The sequence below is a fragment of the Felis catus genome, chromosome B4, assembly GCF_018350175.1.
Source record: "Felis catus isolate Fca126 chromosome B4, F.catus_Fca126_mat1.0, whole genome shotgun sequence".
Lineage (NCBI taxonomy): Eukaryota > Metazoa > Chordata > Mammalia > Carnivora > Felidae > Felis > Felis catus.
The window spans coordinates 116,571,687-116,593,011 of record NC_058374.1 but is presented as its reverse complement, the minus strand read 5'-3'; the positions used below and the strand labels follow the sequence as shown (position 1 = coordinate 116,593,011).

Below are 21,325 nucleotides of genomic sequence, written 5' to 3'. Positions count from 1 at the left end.
AAGAGGGCAAAGAAAAAGGGAAGGGGAGAGAAGAGGAAGGCAAGGAGGAGGGGTACAGAGAGGAGGAAAAGCATGAACTTTATCCTAAGAGGAATGAGGAACACTGAAGTATTTTAAATAGGGAGTGACATGAGTATATAGCCATGGTTTAGAAAGATCACTATCAGTCCAATATAGATAATGAATTGGAGGGAGACGAAACTGTGGGCAGGGAGAACTTTTAGGTAGCTTTTGAGACAGTGTGAGAGAGGAAGTAGGCAGTAGATCCAGAGCAGTGACTTTACATGAGAATGTTGGAGAGGGAATGGAGTGCCTTAGTGGACATCAAGGTGATACAAGTGTTGATGCCCATAGTCCTAGGAAAACTCTAGGGAACAGAGCCAGAGCTGCTTTGTCACCTGCCCTCTCTCCACCTAAAGAGTCTCATCTCACACCAAACCTCCTTTATTCCTTCCTTACACAGAATATTTAGTGCCTACTATGTGCTAAACACTATATAGTAAGGAAAAAGAGTGATAGTGAGACAGAGGGACAACAGAAAAGGGTGGCCCCAGCATGCTGCTTAAAAGCTCTGGGTTTTGTTTTAATTAAGGAGACTGTTACCTGTAAGAATTCACTCATTCATTTGTTCTTTCTTTCTTTCCTTCCTTCCTTCCCTCCTTTCTCCCCCCCATCCCCTAACAAGTCATTAGAATACAAAATCATACGCTCTCATAAAATCTAAAAGGATCCCAGGTGGGTCCCTACATCCAGCAAGAGTATTTTTGTTGATACGTATTTGTATTTGATGAAGTCCTGATTAAGTGCTGTGGGTTTTTTTAAAAAATGTTTTATTTATTTATTTATTTATTTATTTATTTATTTATTTATTTATTTGAGAGAGAGATAAAAGATGAGATGGGCCCGGGCAGAGAGAGAGAGGGAGAGAGAGAATCCTAAGCAGTCTCCACACTGTCAATGCAGAGCCTGATGTGGGGCTTAATCTCATGAACTACATGATCATGACCTGAGCCAAAATCAGGAGTCCAACACTTAACTGACTGAGCCACCCAGGCACCCCAAGTGCTGTGTTTTAAAAAGACCTCTTGGACGAACCTTGAAAACGTGCTAAGTGAAAGAATCCAGACACAATAGGCCACATACTGTATGGTTCCACATATATGAAATGTCCAGAATAGGCAGATCCTTCCCAGAGGTGGGTAAAGAGGAAATGAGGAGTGACTCCCAGCGGGGATGGGCTTTCTTTTAGGGGGATGAGAATGTTCTGGAATCAGATAGTGGTGATGGTTGTACAACACTGTGAATATACTAAAACCCACGGAATTGTACAATTTAAAATGGAGTTGTAATTAGTTCATATAGCTTTCTTTTTTTTAAAGGACCTCTTCCCCATGCCACCTTCAAAAGAAAAAAAAAAAGAAAAAGAAATACCAAGAAGGATAGAATGTAGTTATAGATCAAGGTTAAGAGTCATAAAAATTATTTTTGCTGTAGACAATATGAATTAGGTCTCATGTAGAGCTATACTAAGAGCACACGAACTAGAAAACTGTTGGGTTCAGCCAGCTAATGTTCCTGCATAAACTATTCTGTACCAAAGTTCAAAGTCTTCCTTTCTTTCTGAATTTCTAAATGTAACTTCTAATCATAAACACAGTGAATAATAAGAGGCAGTGACAGTGAAAGAAACTGATGTTTTTCTAGTTTACCTTTCATTCTATTTTATGGGCATGAAGGCATATATTTTTTAATTTATTAAGGATCTTTGGTTGCAAGCAACAGAAACCAATTCTGACTAACATAAGGGGTAGGGGAGTGGTGTTTGAAGGATTTAGGGTAATCCACAGAATCAAAGACAGACTTCATTAGCTCCTTTGTAAGACCCTGGCTGACTGCCTTAGGAGCAAGGGCAGCTGCAAGGACCTCAGCAGCAGTCACGTGCACTGCCACCAGATGGCATCATTTTTTAGTGCTGTCCCACTCAGTTCTTTGTTTTGTTTTTCAATTTTATTTTATTCTAGAGAGAGAGAGAGAGAGAGAGTGCACGAGAAGGGGAGAGGGGCAGAGGAAGAGAGAGAGAATCTTAAGCAGCTCCATGCTCAGTGCAGAGCCTGTTGCAGGGCTCGATCACATGACTCTGAGATCATGACCTGAGCCGAAATCAAGAGTGGGAAGTTCAACCAACAGAGTCATTCAGGCACCCCCTGTCCATCTAAGTTTGACTATATTTCCTATGCAGTCTATAAGAGATAAAGTCTGATTGGCCTAACCTCAATCACATGCAAAATACATTCAAAGATCATATGTGTAGCCATGAACTCTAGTTTTGAAAAAGTCTTAGTATGTGCATATCCAAATTCCAAAGTGTAATATGAATGGAGAAGCATAGCCATTGGGAGTTGAATGATTTTGAAAATTTGCTTCCTTCCTATCATGCTTCTAGTTGGGAAAGCTGTATGACCCCTCTGTCTGGGGTCTTACTGTGTGAAGTATTGAGAGTGAAATTGCTCTTTACGTTTCTAAGTAAATTACAGTGTCACTATGTTTCCCTGCCTGGTAACATAGAGACTGGGTAGGAGAATTGAGGAAATGAGGCTTAGGACAGGGAGAAGTGGTGCAAACAGCTTTAGTCTTAACACCTTATGCAAGAGGAGCCATAAAAGATGGGCCTTGGAGACATAATTACTTACTTATTTTTATGGGCTCCTATTTCTCCTCCAAGGAAAAAAAAATACTGTGTAGAGTTTAAGAATTAACCTGAATAAAACCAACTAATTAGGCAATTATAAATAACTGAATTTTTCATTCTGTTTTCTTTCCAAATCCAGCACCTACTTAAGACATGGCTTTGAAACCCTTAGAGTTAATTTTAAGTATGTGAATCTGGTGTAGTGAAAAATAAGAAAAATATCTAGAAGCAGCTTTTAGGCATGTCTGGTTTGACTCTGAGGAATTACAATCCAGGTTCTTTTGGCTAGGAGTCTTATCCTATAAAGCTGCGTGCATGGGTCGTCTGGCTGGCTCTTTGGTGGAGCAGGCAGCTCTTGATCTTGGGGTTGTGAGTTTGAGCCCCACTTTGGGGTTAGAGTTTGCTTTTTTTTTTTTTTTTAAATGATTGAGTTTTTCAACGTTTATTTATTTTTGGGACACAGAGAGACAGAGCATGAACGGGGGAGGGGCAGAGAGAGGGAGACACAGAATCGGAAACAGGCTCCAGGCTCTGAGCCATCAGCCCAGAGCCCGACGCGGGGCTCGAACTCACGGACCGCGAGATCGTGACCTGGCTGAAGTCGGACGCTTAACCGACTGCGCCACCCAGGCGCCCCTAGAGTTTGCTTTTTTAAACCAAAGTTGCATGCAGAAAATTCTCCTGTGACTGGGGCGCCTGGGTGGCTCAGTCGGTTGAACATCCAACTCTTGATTTCGGCTCAGGTCATGACTTCATGATTCATGGGATTGAGCCCCAAATCAGGTACTGTGCTGACAGCCAAGAGACTGCTTGGGATTGTCTCTCCCCCCCTCTCTGTCTCTCCCCAGCTCTCAGGTCTGAGTGCACATATGTGCTCTATTCCTCTCACAAAAATAAGTAAACATTAAAAACAAAAAAAGGGGGCGCCTGGGTGGCGCAGTCGGTTAAGCGTCCGACTTCAGCCAGGTCACGATCTCGCGGTCCGGGAGTTCGAGCCCCGCGTCAGGCTCTGGGCTGATGGCTCAGAGCCTGGAGCCTGTTTCCGATTCTGTGTCTCCCTCTCTCTCTGCCCCTCCCCCGTTCATGCTCTGTCTCTCTCTGTCCCAAAAATAAATAAACGTTGAAAAAAAAAAAAAAGAGTTGACTTAAAAAAAAGAAAAAGAAATTCTCCTATGACTATATGGCAAGTCAGGAAAGCATGTGATTATCAAAGTTAGTTTAAGAACTAGTGATCAAACTTACTAGTAAGATACATAGATTTTGTAATGCTGACTTTAGGGAAAAGTCACAATGTTATAGAGGATGGCTAATCACAGATAAGAAGGGAAGTGAAACTTCTTAGTGTGGATAAATTTATAACTTCCCTCACCAAATCCTACCAGCAAATTTGTTGTAGGGCAACCAATCACCCTATTTTCTCATTTCTAGTTTCTGATTTTAGAGGCATATTTGATCAGGTGCTTATATATCTTCTATCTACAACCCAAAAGAAGCAATTTTTTCTTACAAAAGACCATGGGAGTAAAACCAATACCTACAAAAGAAATATGAAAATCTTACTGATTTTCATATCAGTATCTGATATCACAACAGTTATTTCAAAATCAGGGAAACCCCAATAGATAGCTATTCCTTATCCATTCTTGGAAGACTATAATGCTTCTGTACTTTAAAAGCCAACACAGCTTAGTAACCATTAAAAAAATTAGAACAGTGATCAAAATTTTGATGAAATGAGAACATAAGCCTTGGGGGCAGAAACTTGAGTTTGAGAAGCACCTGGATGGCTCAGTCTGTTAAGTGTCTGACTCTTGATTTTGGTTCAGGTCATGACCTCGTGGTTCTTGAATTTGAGCCCCCACATCAGGCTCTGCATTGACAGTGTGGGACCTGCTTGGGATTCTCTCTCTTTCCCCCTCTCTCTGCCTCTCCCCTGCTCTCTCTCTCAAAATAAATAAACATTTAAAAAAAAAAAAGCCACCTAAATCAGATTACAGCACTTCTCTGCTCAGAACCCTCTAATAGGTACTCATCACTCTTAAAGTAAAATCCCAGATCTTTTCTCTGGACCACAAGTCTTTGTGTAATCTGACCCTCCCTCTCTTCCACTTCCCCACTTGCCCCCCTTGCTGTTCCCCTTTGGAGCCTTTACACATGGTGCTGTCTTTGCTGGTTGTTCTCCAGATAGTTGCACAGTTTATTCTCTCATGTAATCAGGTCTTAGGCAAAGGTTATACTCCCTCAGTGGCCTTTCTTTTCTGTTCTGTCTAAAAGATCCCTTTTCACTCTCCATTCCTTACCTGCTTTATTTGGTTTATAGCACTGATCACTACTTGTTTTATTATCTGATCCCCACAATGAGGGCAGGGACTTTGTCTGTTTGGTTCATTCCTTCATCCCAGTGCCTAGAAAGGTACCCAGAAAAATAGTAGATTTTCTTTTTTCTTTTTTAAAAGAATTTATTTTATTTATTAATTTATTTTTTTAGAGAGAGAGAGAGCACACGTGCACGAGTGGAGGAGGGACAGAGGGAGAGGGAGAGGGAGAGAGAGAGTCTTAAGCAGGATCCACTCCCAGAATGGAGCCCGATGCAGGACTCAATCCCATGAACCATGAGATCATGACCTGAGCTGAAATCAAGAGTCACTTAACTAACTGAGCCACCCAGGCATCCCTAAGATTTTATTTTATTATTCTTTTTTAAATGTTTATTTTATTTTTGAGAGAGAGAGAGAGAACAGGGGAGGACAGAGAGAGAGAAGGAAACAGAGGATCTGAAGCAGGCTCCACGCTGACAGCATACAGCTTGACGCAGGGCTTGAACTCACAAACCGTGAGATCATGACCTGAGCTGAAAGAAATCAGATGCTTAACTGACTGAACCACCCAGGCGCTCCCCTAAGATTTTATTTTTAAGTAATCTTTACACCCAACGTCCAGCTCGAACTCATAACCCTGAGATCAAGAGTTGCATGCTTTACCGACTGAACATCCCAGCACCCCCCAAATAGATTTTCAATAAATAATTTTTGATAGAGTGAATGAACATTCACCATTCCTTCCATCAGGAATGACAAACATATTTTTACTTTGCTTTGCCCCTTTCATTTATTAACCAAGCCTTTGCCCCAGCTTTTGGCAAGGACAAAAGGCAGGACTTCTACAAGGAAAAGAGTATCTGCTGCTAATCCTGGCAACAATCCTAGGAGGTGATGATGCTGTTTCTTTTTAACATAGGGAGTTCAAGGAGGTTACAAAGCTGAGATGTGGAGCTGAGATCGGAGCCCAGGTGCCTGGACTCATAGTCCAAAGTGTAGAATAGGAAGTGTCTGTTGGCAGCATTACGATGCAGTACAAGGGCAGATAGGGTAGAAATGGCCTTCTCTTTGTTTTCATGTAAATGAGACATTTTAGGATTCTTAGGAGAGAGTGTTTTGGAGGTCTCCTCACTCTACTAACACATATCCCTTTTCTGGTCTTTATTTGAATGAGAGTTGCTATCTGGAAGCATATTGGGAAGGGTTCCTTAAGAGTACATGGTGAGAAAGAGGTAAAAGATCTGTAGGCTGAAAACTATAGAAAGCTTATGAAAGAACTGAAGAAGACACAAAGAAATGGAAAAACATTCCATGCTCATGGATTGGAAGAACAAATATTGTTAAAATGTCAATGCTACCCAAAGCAATCTACACATTCAATGCAATCCCTATCAAAATAGCACCAGCATTCTTCACAGAGCTAGAACAAACAATCTTAAAATTTGTATAGAACCACAGAAGACCTCAAATAGCCCAAATAATGTTAAAAAAAGCAAACCAAAGCTGGAGGCATTACAATCCCGGATTTTAGCCTGTACTAAAGAGCTGTAATCATCAAGACAGTATACCATTGGCACAAAAACAGACACATAGACCAATGGAATAGAATAGAGAACCCAGAAATGGACCCACAAATGTATGGCCAATTAATCTTTAACAAAGCAGGAAAGAATATCCAACGGAAAAAATACAGTCTCTTCAGCAAATGGTGTTGGGAAAACTGGACAGCTACATGCAGAAGAATGAACCTGGACCACTTTCTTACACCATACACAGAAATAAACTCAAAATGGATGAAAGACCTAAATGTAAGACAGGAAACTATCACAATCCTACAGGAGAAAAGAGGCAACAACCTCTTTGACCTTGGCCACAGCAACTTCTTACCTGACATGTCTCCAAAGGAAGAGAAATAAAAGCAAAAGTGAACTATTGGGACCTCATCAAGATAAAAAGCTTCTGCACAGCAAAGGAAACAATCAACAAAACTAAAAGGCAGCCAGTGGAATGGGAGAAGATACTTGCAAATGACATATCAGGTAAAGGGTTAGTATCCAAAATGTATAAAGAATTTACCAAATTCAACACCCAATAAACTAATAATCCAGGGAAGAAATGGGCAGTAGACATGAATAGACACTTTTCCAAAGAAGACATCCAGATGGCTCACAGACACATGAAGAGATGCTCAACATCATTCATCATCAGGGCAATACAAATCAAAACCACATTAGATACCACCTCACACTGGTCAGAGTGGCTAAAATTAATAATTCAGGAAACAACAAATGTTGGTGAGGATGTGGAGAAAGGGGAGCAATTTTGCACTGCTGGTGGGAATGTAAACTGGTGCAGCCACTCTGGAAAACAGTGTGGAAGTTCCTCAAAAAATTAAAAATAGAATTACCCTATGACCCAGCAATAGCACTACTAGAAATTTATCCAAAGGATACAGGAGTGATGATTCATAGGGGCATATGTATCCCAATGTTTATAGCAGCGCTATCAACAATAGCCACACTATGGAAAGAGCCCAGATATTTATAAACTGATGAATGGATAAAGAAGATGTGATACACACACACACACACACACACACACACACACACACAACGGAATACTACTTAGTGATAGAAAAAAAGAATGAAATCATGCCATTTGCAACCACATGGATGAAACTGAAGGGTATTATGCTAACTGAAATAAATCAGTCAGAGAAAGACAGATATCATATGTTTTCACTTATATGTGGAGTTTTAGGAATTTAACAGAAGACCATAAGGGAATAGAAGGAAAAATAAGTTACAAAATAGAGAGGGAGGCAAACCATAAAAGACTCTTAAATACAGAGGACAAACTGAGGGTTGATGGACGTGGGAGGTTTGTGGGGGGAGTGGGGAAAATAGCTGGTGGGCATTGAGGAGGGCATTTGTTGGGATGAGCACTGGATGTTGTATGTAAGTGATGAATCATGGGAATCTACTTCCGAAGTCAAGACTACACTGTATAAACTGTATGTTAGCTAACTTGACAAAAAAATTACTAAAAAGAAAGAGTAAGTGATGAGTGCTTTAGAGGGTAGTTAGAACCTCTCCTTTCATTTAGTCACTAGGTCAATATTTGGTCACCACAAGGCTAATATATTTAGTTTGAGAGAGCAAATCAGGGACTGTTTGCTTGGTTTGAGCAGTTTGGACAAGTCTTTCAATTGCATTCAACTGCTGGAACAATGATATAACCAGTGTGGTTTAAACATTTCACCTCTCAGCATAGCCAGCCAGGTTAAATGGGACAGACTAGATCCCACTAGATAATTAGTATATCTTTTCAGTTTATAAAGGGTTTTTGCAAAGATTCTCACACTGATCCGATGAGTATAGGGAACTTAAACATTGAGGACAGTGGGACAGGTCGGGGCGGGAGGAAGCAAATGTTTAAATGAGATTACCAGTTTAATATGTGAATGAACAATGCACAGAGGAAATTAATTGCCTACTTAATTGACTTCTTTTAGGAATCTAGTGATTAAATTAAATGCAAACTGAGGGGATTATGCTTCTTGAAGTGGAAATTAGGATTCTTGTGTGCATGCATGCATTTATGTGCATGTGTGTTCTTGTATGTGATGACCTATGCCGGAAAATAAGATAAAATGGACAAAATACATAGAACAAACACCAAATTTGAAGTAAAAAAGCCTTTTTGGAGAACCTAATCTATTATTTTTTCTTGCTAAGAGTCTTGGGCTCTTGGGCTAGACACTGAACTTATTTGAAAGTCACTTTTCTCATCTATAACATAAGAATACTTATTTCACAAAGGTAATTGTTGTGTCTCATACGAAGACCATTCAGTAAATGTGTATTGAATTAAAAATTCTTTCCATTTGTTCACATTAATTATTAACAAACAAGATATTGTAAAGTCATAGCTCATTTGGATTTTTTGAATGGTTATTCAAGTATTCTTCATAGACTTTATTTTTATTATATTTTCAAGATGTATTCATTCCTAAGATATCTTGGGATATGTAATAAACCAAAAAGAAATATAAATAAATAGGAGGCACACAACAAGGTACAAACCAGACTAAATAAATATGTCTTACATCCTTCCCTGAAAGGTGGCTTACATGGGTAAAAGTGATCAGGACTTGACTGTTACTCCATAGAAAACATCTTCGCTTTGGTAGCTGTAGGAACTCAATGGAAGCCCCATATTCTGTTTACTGAACAGCAGATGAAATCCTCAAACTTCTTCAGGGCACTCACAACTCAGGTAGATGGATTTTCATGTCTATAGCCAACCAAAATAAACAAAAAGATCCATTGATGTGGTTAATAATACTATTTAAACACTAGCTTCTTATGGCAACAGCTGAGATTAGGTAAATACTCACAAACTATGAGAAATGCAGTGGCTTAGGAAGCAGACTTGAAGACAGAGGCACTACTAAAAATCTGGCAAAAAATTCCATTAGAATACAAGAGCAGCCCTTGGAGCACCTGGGTGGCTCAGTCAGCTGAACATCCAGCTCTTGATTTTGGGTCAGGTCATGATCCCAGGGTCGTGTCATTGAGCCCCGTGTCAGGCTCAAGCTGAGTGCGGATCCTGCTTAAGATCCTCTCTCTCTCTCTCCCTCTGCACCTGCCCTGCTCATGCCCTCTCTCTCTCTGTCTCTCTAAAATAAAAAAAATAAATAAGAATAAAAACAAGGATACAACAGTAGCCCAAATCATCATAAGCATCCAAATCATCATAAGCATTTGACATGTATTAATCTCATCTTACTGTCATTGCAAACTTCTAAGCCAAGTGTCTGTAAAGTGGGAATACTCCACAAAACCTGGTACCCAGGAAGAACTACTGAGTTAGAATGTTAGAACAAAATGAGGAATCAGAATAGAACCATTTATTATAACACTAATAGTTAAAGAATTACTATTATGCCAAGTCTTCATGTAAGCATGTTACTGACCCTGTAAAATAGGAATAATTGTCCTCTAAGAGCGAGGGACCTGCAGCTCGGAGAGAGGACCACAGGTGTCAAGTGGTAGAAGACCAGGAATTTTAACCCAGTTGTTCTCACTCCAGCCCAAGTGTTCCCCCCACTGTATTTCGGCAGCCCCCACAGGGTCAGTTATGGTTGGATCGCTGTGAGGGCCAAAACAGCAGACCTGGTCTTGGAGATCAAAGAGGGCCTAATAGATTTTCTCAATCCAGTATAATTTGGCATCTGCCTCTGTCACACCACTGTCTGAACTTGTAGGTTCCAAGTCTAAGTTTATTCTTTGGATCTTTCTTGACACCTCTGCATCATTTTGCACTGATCATGCTCTTCTTGAAACCCTCTACTTCTTCGGCTTCTATGTCACATGTTGTATTTCTATCCCTATGCTTTATTTATTTATTTATTTACTTATTTATTTTTGAGAGAGGGAGAAGGGACAAAGAGGAGAGAGAAAGAATCCCAAGCAGGCTCCGCACTGTCAGTGCAGAGCCCAAGACGGGGCTCAAACTCGCAAACTGTGAGATCATCACCTCAGCGGAAATCAAGAGTCAGACACTTAACCAACTGAGCCACCTACGCGCCCCTGACCCTTGGTTTTTATACTACAGACTTAGCCTGGATAATAATGTATTTATTGAATGCTCCTTATGTGGCAGACGTTGTCCCAGTCCCTTTACACGCCTTCACACGTATTATTTAATCTTCATGATAATCCTATGAATCAGGTGGTACTATTGCCTCTTTTGAAAAGTCAAGGAAATTTAGCAACAAAAGAAAATATAGATAAACTGGACTTCATCAAAATTTATGATGTTTGTGCATCAAAGGACACTATCATGAGTGAAAAGACAGCTCACAGAAGGGGAGAAGATATCTGCAAAGCATATGCCTGATAAATGATTAATATCCAGAATATATAAAGGACAACAAAAATAACCCTATTTTAACAATGGGCAAAGGATTTGAACTCAGACATTTTTCCAAAAAATATATACAAATGGACTCATCTTTCTCAATTTTTTAGCAGCAACTGACATGTTAATCACTGCCTCTTCTTTTTTTTTTTTTTAAATTTTTTTTCAACGTTTTTATTTATTTTTGGGACAGAGGGAGACAGAGCATGAACGGGGGAGGGGCAGAGAGAGAGGGAGACACAGAATCGGAAACAGGCTCCAGGCTCTGAGCCATCAGCCCAGAGCCTGACGCGGGGCTCGAACTCCCGGACCGCGAGATCGTGACCTGGCTGAAGTCAGACGCTTAACCGACTGCGCCACCCAGGCGCCCCAATCACTGCATCTTCTATAAAATAATTTCTTCATTCGCCTTCCAGGACACCACTCCTTCTGTGTCACTAATTGCTCCTTCTCAGTCTCCTTTTTAGGTTCCTTTTGATCTCCTGGCCTATGAACCATAGGTTCCCCAAAGATTTCAGTGTGCTGACCCCTCTGACTTATGCTCACAACTTTAAACACCACCCAAAACACTGACATCTCCTCCTCTGGATCTTTCTCTTGTACTTAGATTCACATATTCAATAGCCTATCCAGCATTTCCACCTAATGATTAATAAGTATTTTATTTAAATTTTTTTTTAACATTTATTTATTATTGAGAGACAGAGAGAGACAGAGAATGAGCATGGCGGGAGGTGGCGGGGGGTGGGCAGAGAGAGAAAGAGACACAGAATCCGAAACAGGCTCCAGGCTCTGATCTGTCAGCACAGAGACTGACATGGGGCTCAAACCCAAAAACCACGAGATCATGACCTGAGCCGAAGCCAGATGCTTAACTGACTGAGCCACCCAGGCGCCCCAATTAATAACTATTTTACATTTAACCAATCCCAAACCAGCTCAATTTCTACCCAAACTTCACTTGGTGCTCCACCTCAGGAAATGACAACTCTGTTCCTCCAGTTGCTCAGGCCAAAAACCTCAGAATCATCTAGACTTCTTTCTTATACTGCACATACATTGCATCTGCAAATCCTATTGGCTCTATCTTCAACATATATATCCAGACTTGGATTGCTCCTCAAGACCTTCACTACCAATGAGCACCATCCGTCACATAGCTTACTGCATTAGCCAACAGATGTCCCTTTCCCCATCCTTGTCAGACTTCCACACAGAAGAATGCTTTTTAAACTTAATATTTTTGAAACCTGAGTCAAGTCTTGTCAGTCTACTGCTTAACACCCTCCAATGGCTTCCTATCTCAAAGCAAAGCATATACATTACAAGGCCCTCCTCGACCAGCCAGCCCCTTTCTCAAGGAGTTTCACTTACCTCTTCTCTGCTGTTCTTGTCTCAAGGCCCTTTCACTTACGGCTTTCGTGTGGCTGGTTCCCTCACTCCCTTCAAACGTGACTGCCCTGTATAAAAAGCACTCTACATCCTCCACATTCCTCTTCCCTGGCTTTGTTTTCTGTGGAGCATTTACCGCCATCTGACTCCCAATATATTGTCCGGCTCTCCCCTCTAGTATTCACCTTGTTCACTGCTCTGCCCTGAGCACGAGAATAGTGCCTGGCATGCAGCACACACTCAAACTGAATGGCCACTATAGCCTTAGTTAAAATATGAGGGAGGGAGTGCAACTTACAGAGTTTCAATTCATGTAGGTTATGTGCTAGATAAAAAAATTATTCAAAACATGTTACCCATGGGGAAAATAATATCAGGGGTCCTAGCTTGATAAAATGCTGGGCACCTCTGGATTAGATTACTCTAGGTTTTCAATTTCAACTGAACTTCAACTCAATATGATTTCAGAAAGGAGAATTTTTGAATTTTGGTACTGAGCCTGGTCCTACACTGGCCTCTGGACATATACAAACTTAAGGTTTTTTCCAGTTCAACATTTTTCTGTATTTTGACCAAGTTATTTCTGCAAGAATTAAACACTACAGCCTTGTCTCTTTTTTTCTCCAGACCCCAGGATTAGCCTAAGAGGGGATGGCTTGAATATACACAAAATGAAAAGCTTTCTGCCTGTGTGTGACTAGAAGCCCAAAATTGCAACAAAATCCTACATATCCTCAACTTACCAATTTCTTAAATTACACTTTTCCCCCATATGTATTTCACACTTTTTGAGGTGAAAAAACTGGCTAAAAGTTGCCCTTATGTCACTGTTTAAGAGATTAATACTGTTCAACTCTTCAGATCCCAGTGTACATATTTTGCACAGTAGCTTTGTCATTGGCCATCATTACCCACCTGTCAGAGCTTAATCTTCTAAGTTCAGGCAAGATAAGTGGATTCATGGCTAATAGCTAGGCATGGGTGCTAAAGAATAAAGTGTTTCAGATCAAGGAACAAGGTATGAAACAAGAGATAGGTTCTTTTGCTACTGAAATGAAGATAAAGCAGAAAATTCTATTCCTATAGAGAAAACCTTGTAATAGGACATCCCTTCATGATGAAAAGATTACGCCATCTAAGAGGAAAGGAGTAACATGCAATCATAGGGAACTATTGTTCCTTTTAAGTTCTTACACCCTGCTTTTCATGTACTAGTATTAGACTGCTTTAAGATGTAAGATATACTTAGTTCTTAGCAGTTTAAGTTCTGAGCTGGAACCACCTATACTTTTTCAACTACCATCTTCTCCACCCCTACCACCTCTTATCCTCTTAATCTTAAGGTTGAATATTTAGTAGGCTGCTCACCTGTGCCTAAATATAAGTCCTCTTGCACCCTGGAAAAGAATGACAACCTTGGCTTTTCACAGTAGAGTTGTATCTCTTTGTTAGGAAAAAGAGAATCTGAGAATTTTAGCCCTGGAAAAGAATTTTAGAGGGCTAGTCCAATTCACAAATCATGATTTTTTTTTTCTTTTTGAGAGAACATATGTGTGCATGTGTGGGGGGGAGGGGCAGAAGGAGAGGGGGAATCCCAAACTGGCTCTATTCCAGTGCAGAGCCCCATTAGGGGCTCAATCCCAGGACTGTGAAATCGACCTGAGCTGAAGTCTTGAATTGGAGGCTCAACCGACTGAGCCATCAGGCGCCCCAATGCTTTTTATTTAACAGAGGAAACTGTGCCTTGACATAGTTAAATGATTTCTGTGAGTTTTAGAGACGTTGTTTTGTCCATAATCCAAGTCTACGGACTTCTAAATTCAAAGGCTCTGCACTCTCCCCCAGAGTTTAGCTGTAAAATGAAATGTATCCACAGGCAGCTTATCATAAAGAAGTCTTTTAGAATTGGGGAGGATACTGGTTCTGACACTTCACATGTACAAATTTGAGTGAGAAAACTAAGCCGGTTTCTTGACCTTCAATGTATTCAGGTTCTAGGGACATGTTTGATGCCTAATATTATTTTGTGTACAAATGTAAATATTTTCTCATAAGAACACATTTAAGGTCTTTCTTCAAATAAGTAGGACTAGGGCACCTGGCTGGCTGAGTCAGTAGAGAATGTGATTCTTGATCTGGGGTCATGAGTTCAAGCCCCATGTTAGACATAGAGCTTGGTTAAAATTAAAAACAAATAAACAAAAAACAAATTTTAAAAAATAAGTAGGACTGATTTTCACATGAACAGATTCTGAAACTCTTCTATTAATTTTTACAGATGTACATTAGGGGAAAATTAGTATTTGCCAACTTTATTTTCAATGGCTATAGCACATCTGCTAAAGACCTTCAAAAGCAAATTGTGAAGACAAAGAGTGATTATCATACAGGATATTTCCTACCCAATGACTTCAGGATCCGGTAGAGTAACTAATATATTCTATCTTGTCTCACACTTTTAATTAGTAAATCCCAGATAAGGGCCAAATTTCAAGAACTGCCTTTATGAATGTGTGTTCCTTGCTTCAAATCTTTTCTGGAAAGAGGTAGTTTAAAAGCTCAGTTCAAATGTTTGGGGGCATCTTTTAACTTGCCGAGTAGACATCCTGAGCAAAGCTCACCCTCAGGGTTGAAAAAATTTATGGATAAGAAATTATCATTGAAATTAAATGGTGGTAGGTCCAAGGAATATTGTAGGGATTCGATCCCTTTATGAATCTTGTGATAGATCATTGTGTGGAAATGGCTATTGGGCAACAGAATGATATTGGAATGGTGGTAATTGAAAAAATAAACAATGGGTATATTCACCAGAAGAAATCAACTGCTCCCACACCCCCCCCCCCGAACCTGTTTTAATACAGTATAAAAATCAGGTCATATTACTCAGCAATCATAAATAATGAAATCTTGCCATTTGCAACGTGGATGGAGGTAGAGTGTATTATGTTAAGTGAAATAGAGACAAATACCATATTATTTCACTTATATGTGGAAATCAAGAAACAAGAGATGAATGAAGGAGGAAAAAAGAGAGGGAAGCAAACCATATGACTCTTAACTATGAGAACAATCTGAGGGTTGATGGGAAGGCAGGTGGAGTGATAGCAATCAGGTGATGGGCATTAGGAGGGAACTAGGTGTTTTATGTGATGAATCATTAAATTCTATCCCCAAACCAATTTTACCATATATGTTAACTAACTAGAATTTAAATAATAACTTGAAATAAAATAAATAAAAATCAGGTCATGTGCATTTTCATATTGAACTTTTCTGTTAAATAAAACTTTTGTAATAGTAAAAGAAGTAAGTAAATAAAAGTTGTTCAAGGAAGGCCACTTTCTCTTTAACCAGCATTCAGTCTGCAGAGCCATTTTGGAGCTACCACGAATGTTCCCAAGACTGTAGCTAAGCTTAGAAATGTATAAACAAATAGTTCATTCAATTACATAGGACAAAGTATGATCCATTGGATGTTAGCTTCCTTCTTAATTCAGTAGATATTTTCTGTCAGGAAGGTCGTACAAGTCAACAAATATAACATGATTAGAATGTATCCAATGGCTGACAGTCACTGAGAAGGGTGAAAAGCAAGCTTTTAAAATTCATTTGCTGTTTCACTCTGATAAAATATCATGTGAGGCACTTTAATGACCGAACAAACAAAACTTAGACTAATGAATCCAAAGCTTTCCTAGAAAACTGTCTTTTGTGGTTTTGTTAACATATTCTGAAAAATACAGACAGAAGGAAGAGAAAAAGAATTTTTACTTTTTGGCTAATTCATGTGGCAAACATCAGAATTAAAAAAAAAGGCACACACACAAAAGACACAAAGAAGTACAGATTTTATTAGAGACTAGTTAAGCTTAGGAGGAACAACAATAATACAGACATATACAAACCTACTGTTGGTTTTTGTAAAAATCCTTTAAAAATTCAGTATGGTAAGATATATCAAGCGAGCAAAGAAAGTATTGATGAGAAAATCTTAGGTAGGGCAGGAGATGTACAGTTCTACATAAAATATAAGTAGTCAAAAAGTAAAAATTAAAGGATATTCTTAAATGGTATTAAAAAAAATACAGTTTAACACACTCCAGTGTTAAGACTGGAGTGAAGACTGACTTTAGAAACTTACTATGTAAACAAGCCTGAACTCTGTAAGACAGTTCTCACATTCCTATTTTAGGTGTTCATAATTAACAATGTCCAAAGAGAATGCAAATGCTCCTCAAATACTGAGAACACTTACTGAACATAAACATAAGATGGGTTCATACATTTCAGGCTATGTCAAGAAATAGTCACCTATGCTTACAGATCAGTGCATGGATACAAGATTGCTGATGTTAGAACACTGTCATGTTTGGGTGAATGCAAAATGTCATAAATTCTGGAAGAAACTGATATAAGGCTCACCTATTTAATTGTAATGTAGTTCATTAGAAAAAATTAATTGGAAGAATTGAGGCATAAATTAAGAGTGAATTTATAAGACAGTAAAAGCATTTTAATCATTTGACATTAAAAGGAATCAAAATCCAAAGATCTTTAGATCCAAGGTTTCGTTTTATCAAAAAAATACATACATATACAGTACTAACATGTATAGTTTTGATTTATGTAAACAGGAAACACTGTGCAAAAAAGAAAACACTGAGAAGGGTAATCAAAATATGATTTAAAAGGCAAAAATAATAGAAGCCATGGGATGAAGCATCTATGTGATGAAGGCAGTACAGATCTAATCCCAGGGTTGAGTTCTTCAGAATGAGCCTCAAACTCACAGTCCTCTTTTAAAGGATAACTCACTGATCCAATTTTTCTGGTGACAAGGCTTGGAGGAACAGCACAGTTTTGGGCTCTTTTCACAGTGGGAATCCCCGATTTGTCTGCAATTATTTCAAACATGGTCTAAACCTATTGAAATGCCAGTATTACCAAAAGTATACATTTCCATTGTGTATCATAACCTTTGGGTTTGGGGTCTTTTCATGCCTTTTCAGAAATCCTGTCCTCAAACGAAATAAAACAGCAATGTCACAGTTATGGTAGGAGACCATGTGATGAATCAAGTAGGTCACAATCTTTTAAAAACCCAGAGCAGCAGGGAACAACAACAACAACAAAATAATAATAATAAAAACCTTATTCTGCAAAATACTTCAGTAATCTGTAAAGTATTAATCCATTTTCACTCTATCATGCTTTTTATCAACCATAGCAGATTCTGAAATGTAGCCTCTACAATGAGTCTGAAATGATGCTGTTCTTCCCAGAACTGAACCTAAAAAACAAGCTCAAAGCAGTGTGGTGGATTCAAAAGATTACAAGAAAAAAGGCACTGGTCTCCAGAAAAAAGATTTTAAAATTACTCGGCATTGGAGTCAGAGGGCAAAGACCGAATGCCTTTCGGAGATGATGCATAATTAAACAAGACTGTTAATCATATTGTTGAGTAGAAAGTGTTTGACAAAGCCAAAGAAAAAAGAAACCATTAATTTAGGGGAGAAATTTTTTTGTGTGACAATGTCATTTAACCACAAAATAGAAATCTGATAAGTTACAAGAACAATTCTCCTACTAGCAATTAATAATAACCATATTATAGATCACATTTCTACTGTGATAACTGTAATGTCAAAGTCTGGTAAGACTTTATCTTGTTACCCACTGTCATTCCTCTAATTTTGGAAGGATTAATGAACCAATTTTTGCTAAAATGTAGGCACACATACAAAAAAGTGAGTTCTGGTGAACGTACGAAGTCTAGTCAGCCTCAGGTTATCTTCAGTCTTCACACTCTTGATGTTCCGGGAATGATGCGCGAGTTTAGGTTGGTTCTAGGATAGGCCCAGGGGCCTGGTTTGATCTGGGATCCCTGGGACCATACCTAGAACAAACCCAAACAAAACGAAACTCCTTGGGAGTGCTTTCAGCTCAGGTGACTTCTGGGCTTTTCACTCATATGGACCTCCAGGGCTGTACCAGACCATACAATGTTTAAGGAAGGGGAGTAACATTTCTGGAGTTTTCTGTACGTTGCCAGGTGCCAGTACTGTGCAGAAAATACTTTGACTTAAACTTGGAATTAATTTTAAAATTTACTTTGGGAGGGGTAAAGGATATGTAACTTCTTAGGATATCATAAAAAACAAAAAACTTGTGAAAGACATGCTTTAGTTTTAGAAAAAATTTCAAAGATGAAATAAACTCATTTTGTAGGTAGCCAACCTTTAGGAAATGCTATGAAAGTGAAAAATGTAAAGTTCAAAACAATAGAATTATTCTTTATCTTGAGAAACTCTTAAGATACAAATATGATGGGAAATACATATTTCTACAACAATGGCTCATAGAATATACCCACTTTGAAAAACAGTGTATCAGAAGTATACACAACTTAAATACTGTCCTGTTTCAATAACATGTCTGATATGTGCCAAATGAAATTCAGTAAACAGGGATGAAACAAATTAACTCAACTGCTGACAGGTTAAAATATATTAAAATGTACAGCATTTAAAAAATACCATATGCATTTTAATTGATCACACATTTTAGAATTTATTCATGTTATACCTTTGTATATGTGAATCCTGTAATCACTTCATCCTCTTTTCAATTTATAGCAATTATACTGAGTAGAATCACTTTCCTCTTACAACTATACTCAAAGAGAATTTCTCTCTTTGTACCACCAACCAGGGGTTGGCGTCATAATTATTCTGTAATGGCAGTCTCAACTCAAGAAACGGGTTTGGATCCTCTATTTTTAAGTGAATATTATATCACAATTCCCTTCCAGTAGCATATGAATAATGTTAAGCTGTGTCATGGCCATAGACTGATTTTCCAATTACCCTGTATATGATGGATAGATGAATCAACGTATGGACTAAAACATAATCAGCCTATTTGTAAAACTAAGTTATTCAAGGTGAGGGTATCCCTTTCTAGACAAATCTGAATTTTACTTGCAAACATTGTAACACGTGAATTTCGTGTTTATTTTTCATTCAAGAGAGAAAAATCATCATGTTTGCTTAACATCAAATGGTAATTTAAACACGCAAAATATAGAATGACACTGGGTATTTAGTCATTCAAACATCTGTCAACATCATTAGCTCTAACACTGATAACTTCTGGCAAACTTTTAACATACATTGCGTTGAATAAAAATAAAGATGTTGTGTTAAAATCCTGCACATCAAAGAATAAATTCTTTGTGGTAAAACTGCCTAGAGTCTAAAGACCTTATTACTTCTCAGTTCTCTAGGATATCAATTATGAAAGTTTTCTTATTTTCCAGGACTCAACCTACTTCATTGTTTCAGAAATGAAAATACATTTCTCTAAAAACAAAACCAAAGTAACAACAAAACCAACCTAGCCAAAGAAATTCTTAGCAACATGTGGTATCTGATTCAACTAGAAAGTACTGTAGAAAATGCTAATTTGAGTTGGCTGGTTTTAATCAGAGCCAAAAAATTAAAGAATAGAATGTAGAGAAGGTAAAGTATAGAAACATAATCATTCCTTTTGTACAATAACAGCTCTTCTATTTTGAGAGCAGGTACCTAATTTAGTAACTTCACTTAAAGATAGCAATGAAATAGGTAGTAATAGATACCCACAAAATCCATGCATTTAAGTATAATCCAGGTTTTTAGGTCTTCACTGAGTCAATTTGTTCTTACTTTATACATTATTCTAGCTGTTTTAGTTACCTGGTTTCCGAAACCAAAACAGACTAGAAGGAGCATAACGAAGGTGGAGAAAGGCCACTGCTATGGGCACACTTAAGCGGTATTTGGAGAAACTGGAGGAATGAGAACTGCTATCAGAAAACAAAGACAAGAAAATGAAAAAAGCACATCAGAATGGAGCCATTTAGTAAAAGGGCATGTAGCTCTCAGTGCCTTAATTAGACTATCACAGTATAATAACTGTTGTTAATAATGATCATTTTGACATCAAAAAAGATTTAAATGATTTTCATATATTGTTTAATAAGATAGCAATGCATATTGTTTTAAAAAGATCACCTTCAGAAATTATTCTGAAAAATTTTAATGCTTAAAGGGGTTTACGTTCTATAGAAAACTGGGATATCTAGAATGAGTCATTCTCCAAATATCCAATTAGCCAGTTCTTTCTAAATTAGCCATGCATGTTTAGTCTCAAACCTATAGTTCTAGAATATAAATCTTGGTGGACAGAGTTGGAGTCATATTTATAATGTTTAAGTTTTCAGTCTGTGTCCTATACTAGGAATAATGAGCAAAAAAAACAAAACAAAAACCAAAAAAAAAACATCTTCCTAAAATATACACAATGATTTATACAAAGATAATAATCAAATTCTCTTTTATAGCTGAATTCATTAATGTAAAGTCCTAGAAACACCAACATATAAAAACTGAATTAATACTTTAAATATATGGCAATCACATATTCAACCAAGTATTTTTAGCAAGTTCTTAGTAAAGAGTGATCAGGCAAACAAAAGTATGCTAAGCAGCCAAATAGGTACCACAAAGGCCATGCACATAACTGACAGAAAAGTCCCTTAGCCTTCTTTCAGTCTACTCTTATTTTAGACACAATTCTAGCAACGTTGGCAATCTGGTTTCTCAGCCCACAGCAGATGAGAAGCAGCAAATTGGGGACCTAGTGCAAGAGGCAGGCACACAAGACAGCAGCAAAAAGTGACAGCTGATTTTAAGGGAAGATAGAGAAACTGTGAAAACCAGACCTAGCTCAAAAACCAAAGTTCTGCAGGGTCACAGGGTAAAGGGGCATAGAACATTATGTATCTCAGTTGCTCCTGAGGGTGCATTTCTGTTTATTACCCTGTGAGAGGAACTGATATCCTTAAAGATGACTGAGAAAAAGTTAAATTATATCCTAAATATTCTAGAAAAGTACAGAAAGTACATTCTAAAAATTTTCCTATTAAATTATTTAAAAAAATTTTTTAAATGTTTTA

General features: G+C 38.2%; 2 protein-coding genes across 8 annotated transcripts in view; one reads left to right on the top strand and one right to left on the bottom strand.

Annotated features, from left to right (window-relative positions):
- The window catches only part of LOC102901233 (uncharacterized protein C3orf20 homolog), a 134,905-nt gene extending 114,239 nt beyond the window's left edge, over positions 1-20,666 (top strand). For all 7 annotated transcript variants that reach the window (XM_045062182.1, XM_045062176.1, XM_045062181.1 and 4 more), the window contains one exon: positions 14,603-20,666. In XM_045062182.1, the coding sequence (XP_044918117.1) occupies positions 14,603-14,749 (147 nt within the window). In that variant the 3' untranslated portion in view covers positions 14,750-20,666. The remainder of the gene's footprint in view (positions 1-14,602) is intronic.
- The window catches only part of VEZT (vezatin, adherens junctions transmembrane protein), a 78,388-nt gene continuing 66,210 nt past the window's right edge, over positions 9,148-21,325 (bottom strand). Inside the window, exon 13 of the mRNA XM_023257322.2 lies at positions 9,148-9,303. Coding sequence (XP_023113090.2) covers positions 9,275-9,303 — 29 coding nt within the window. The 3' untranslated portion in view covers positions 9,148-9,274. The remainder of the gene's footprint in view (positions 9,304-21,325) is intronic.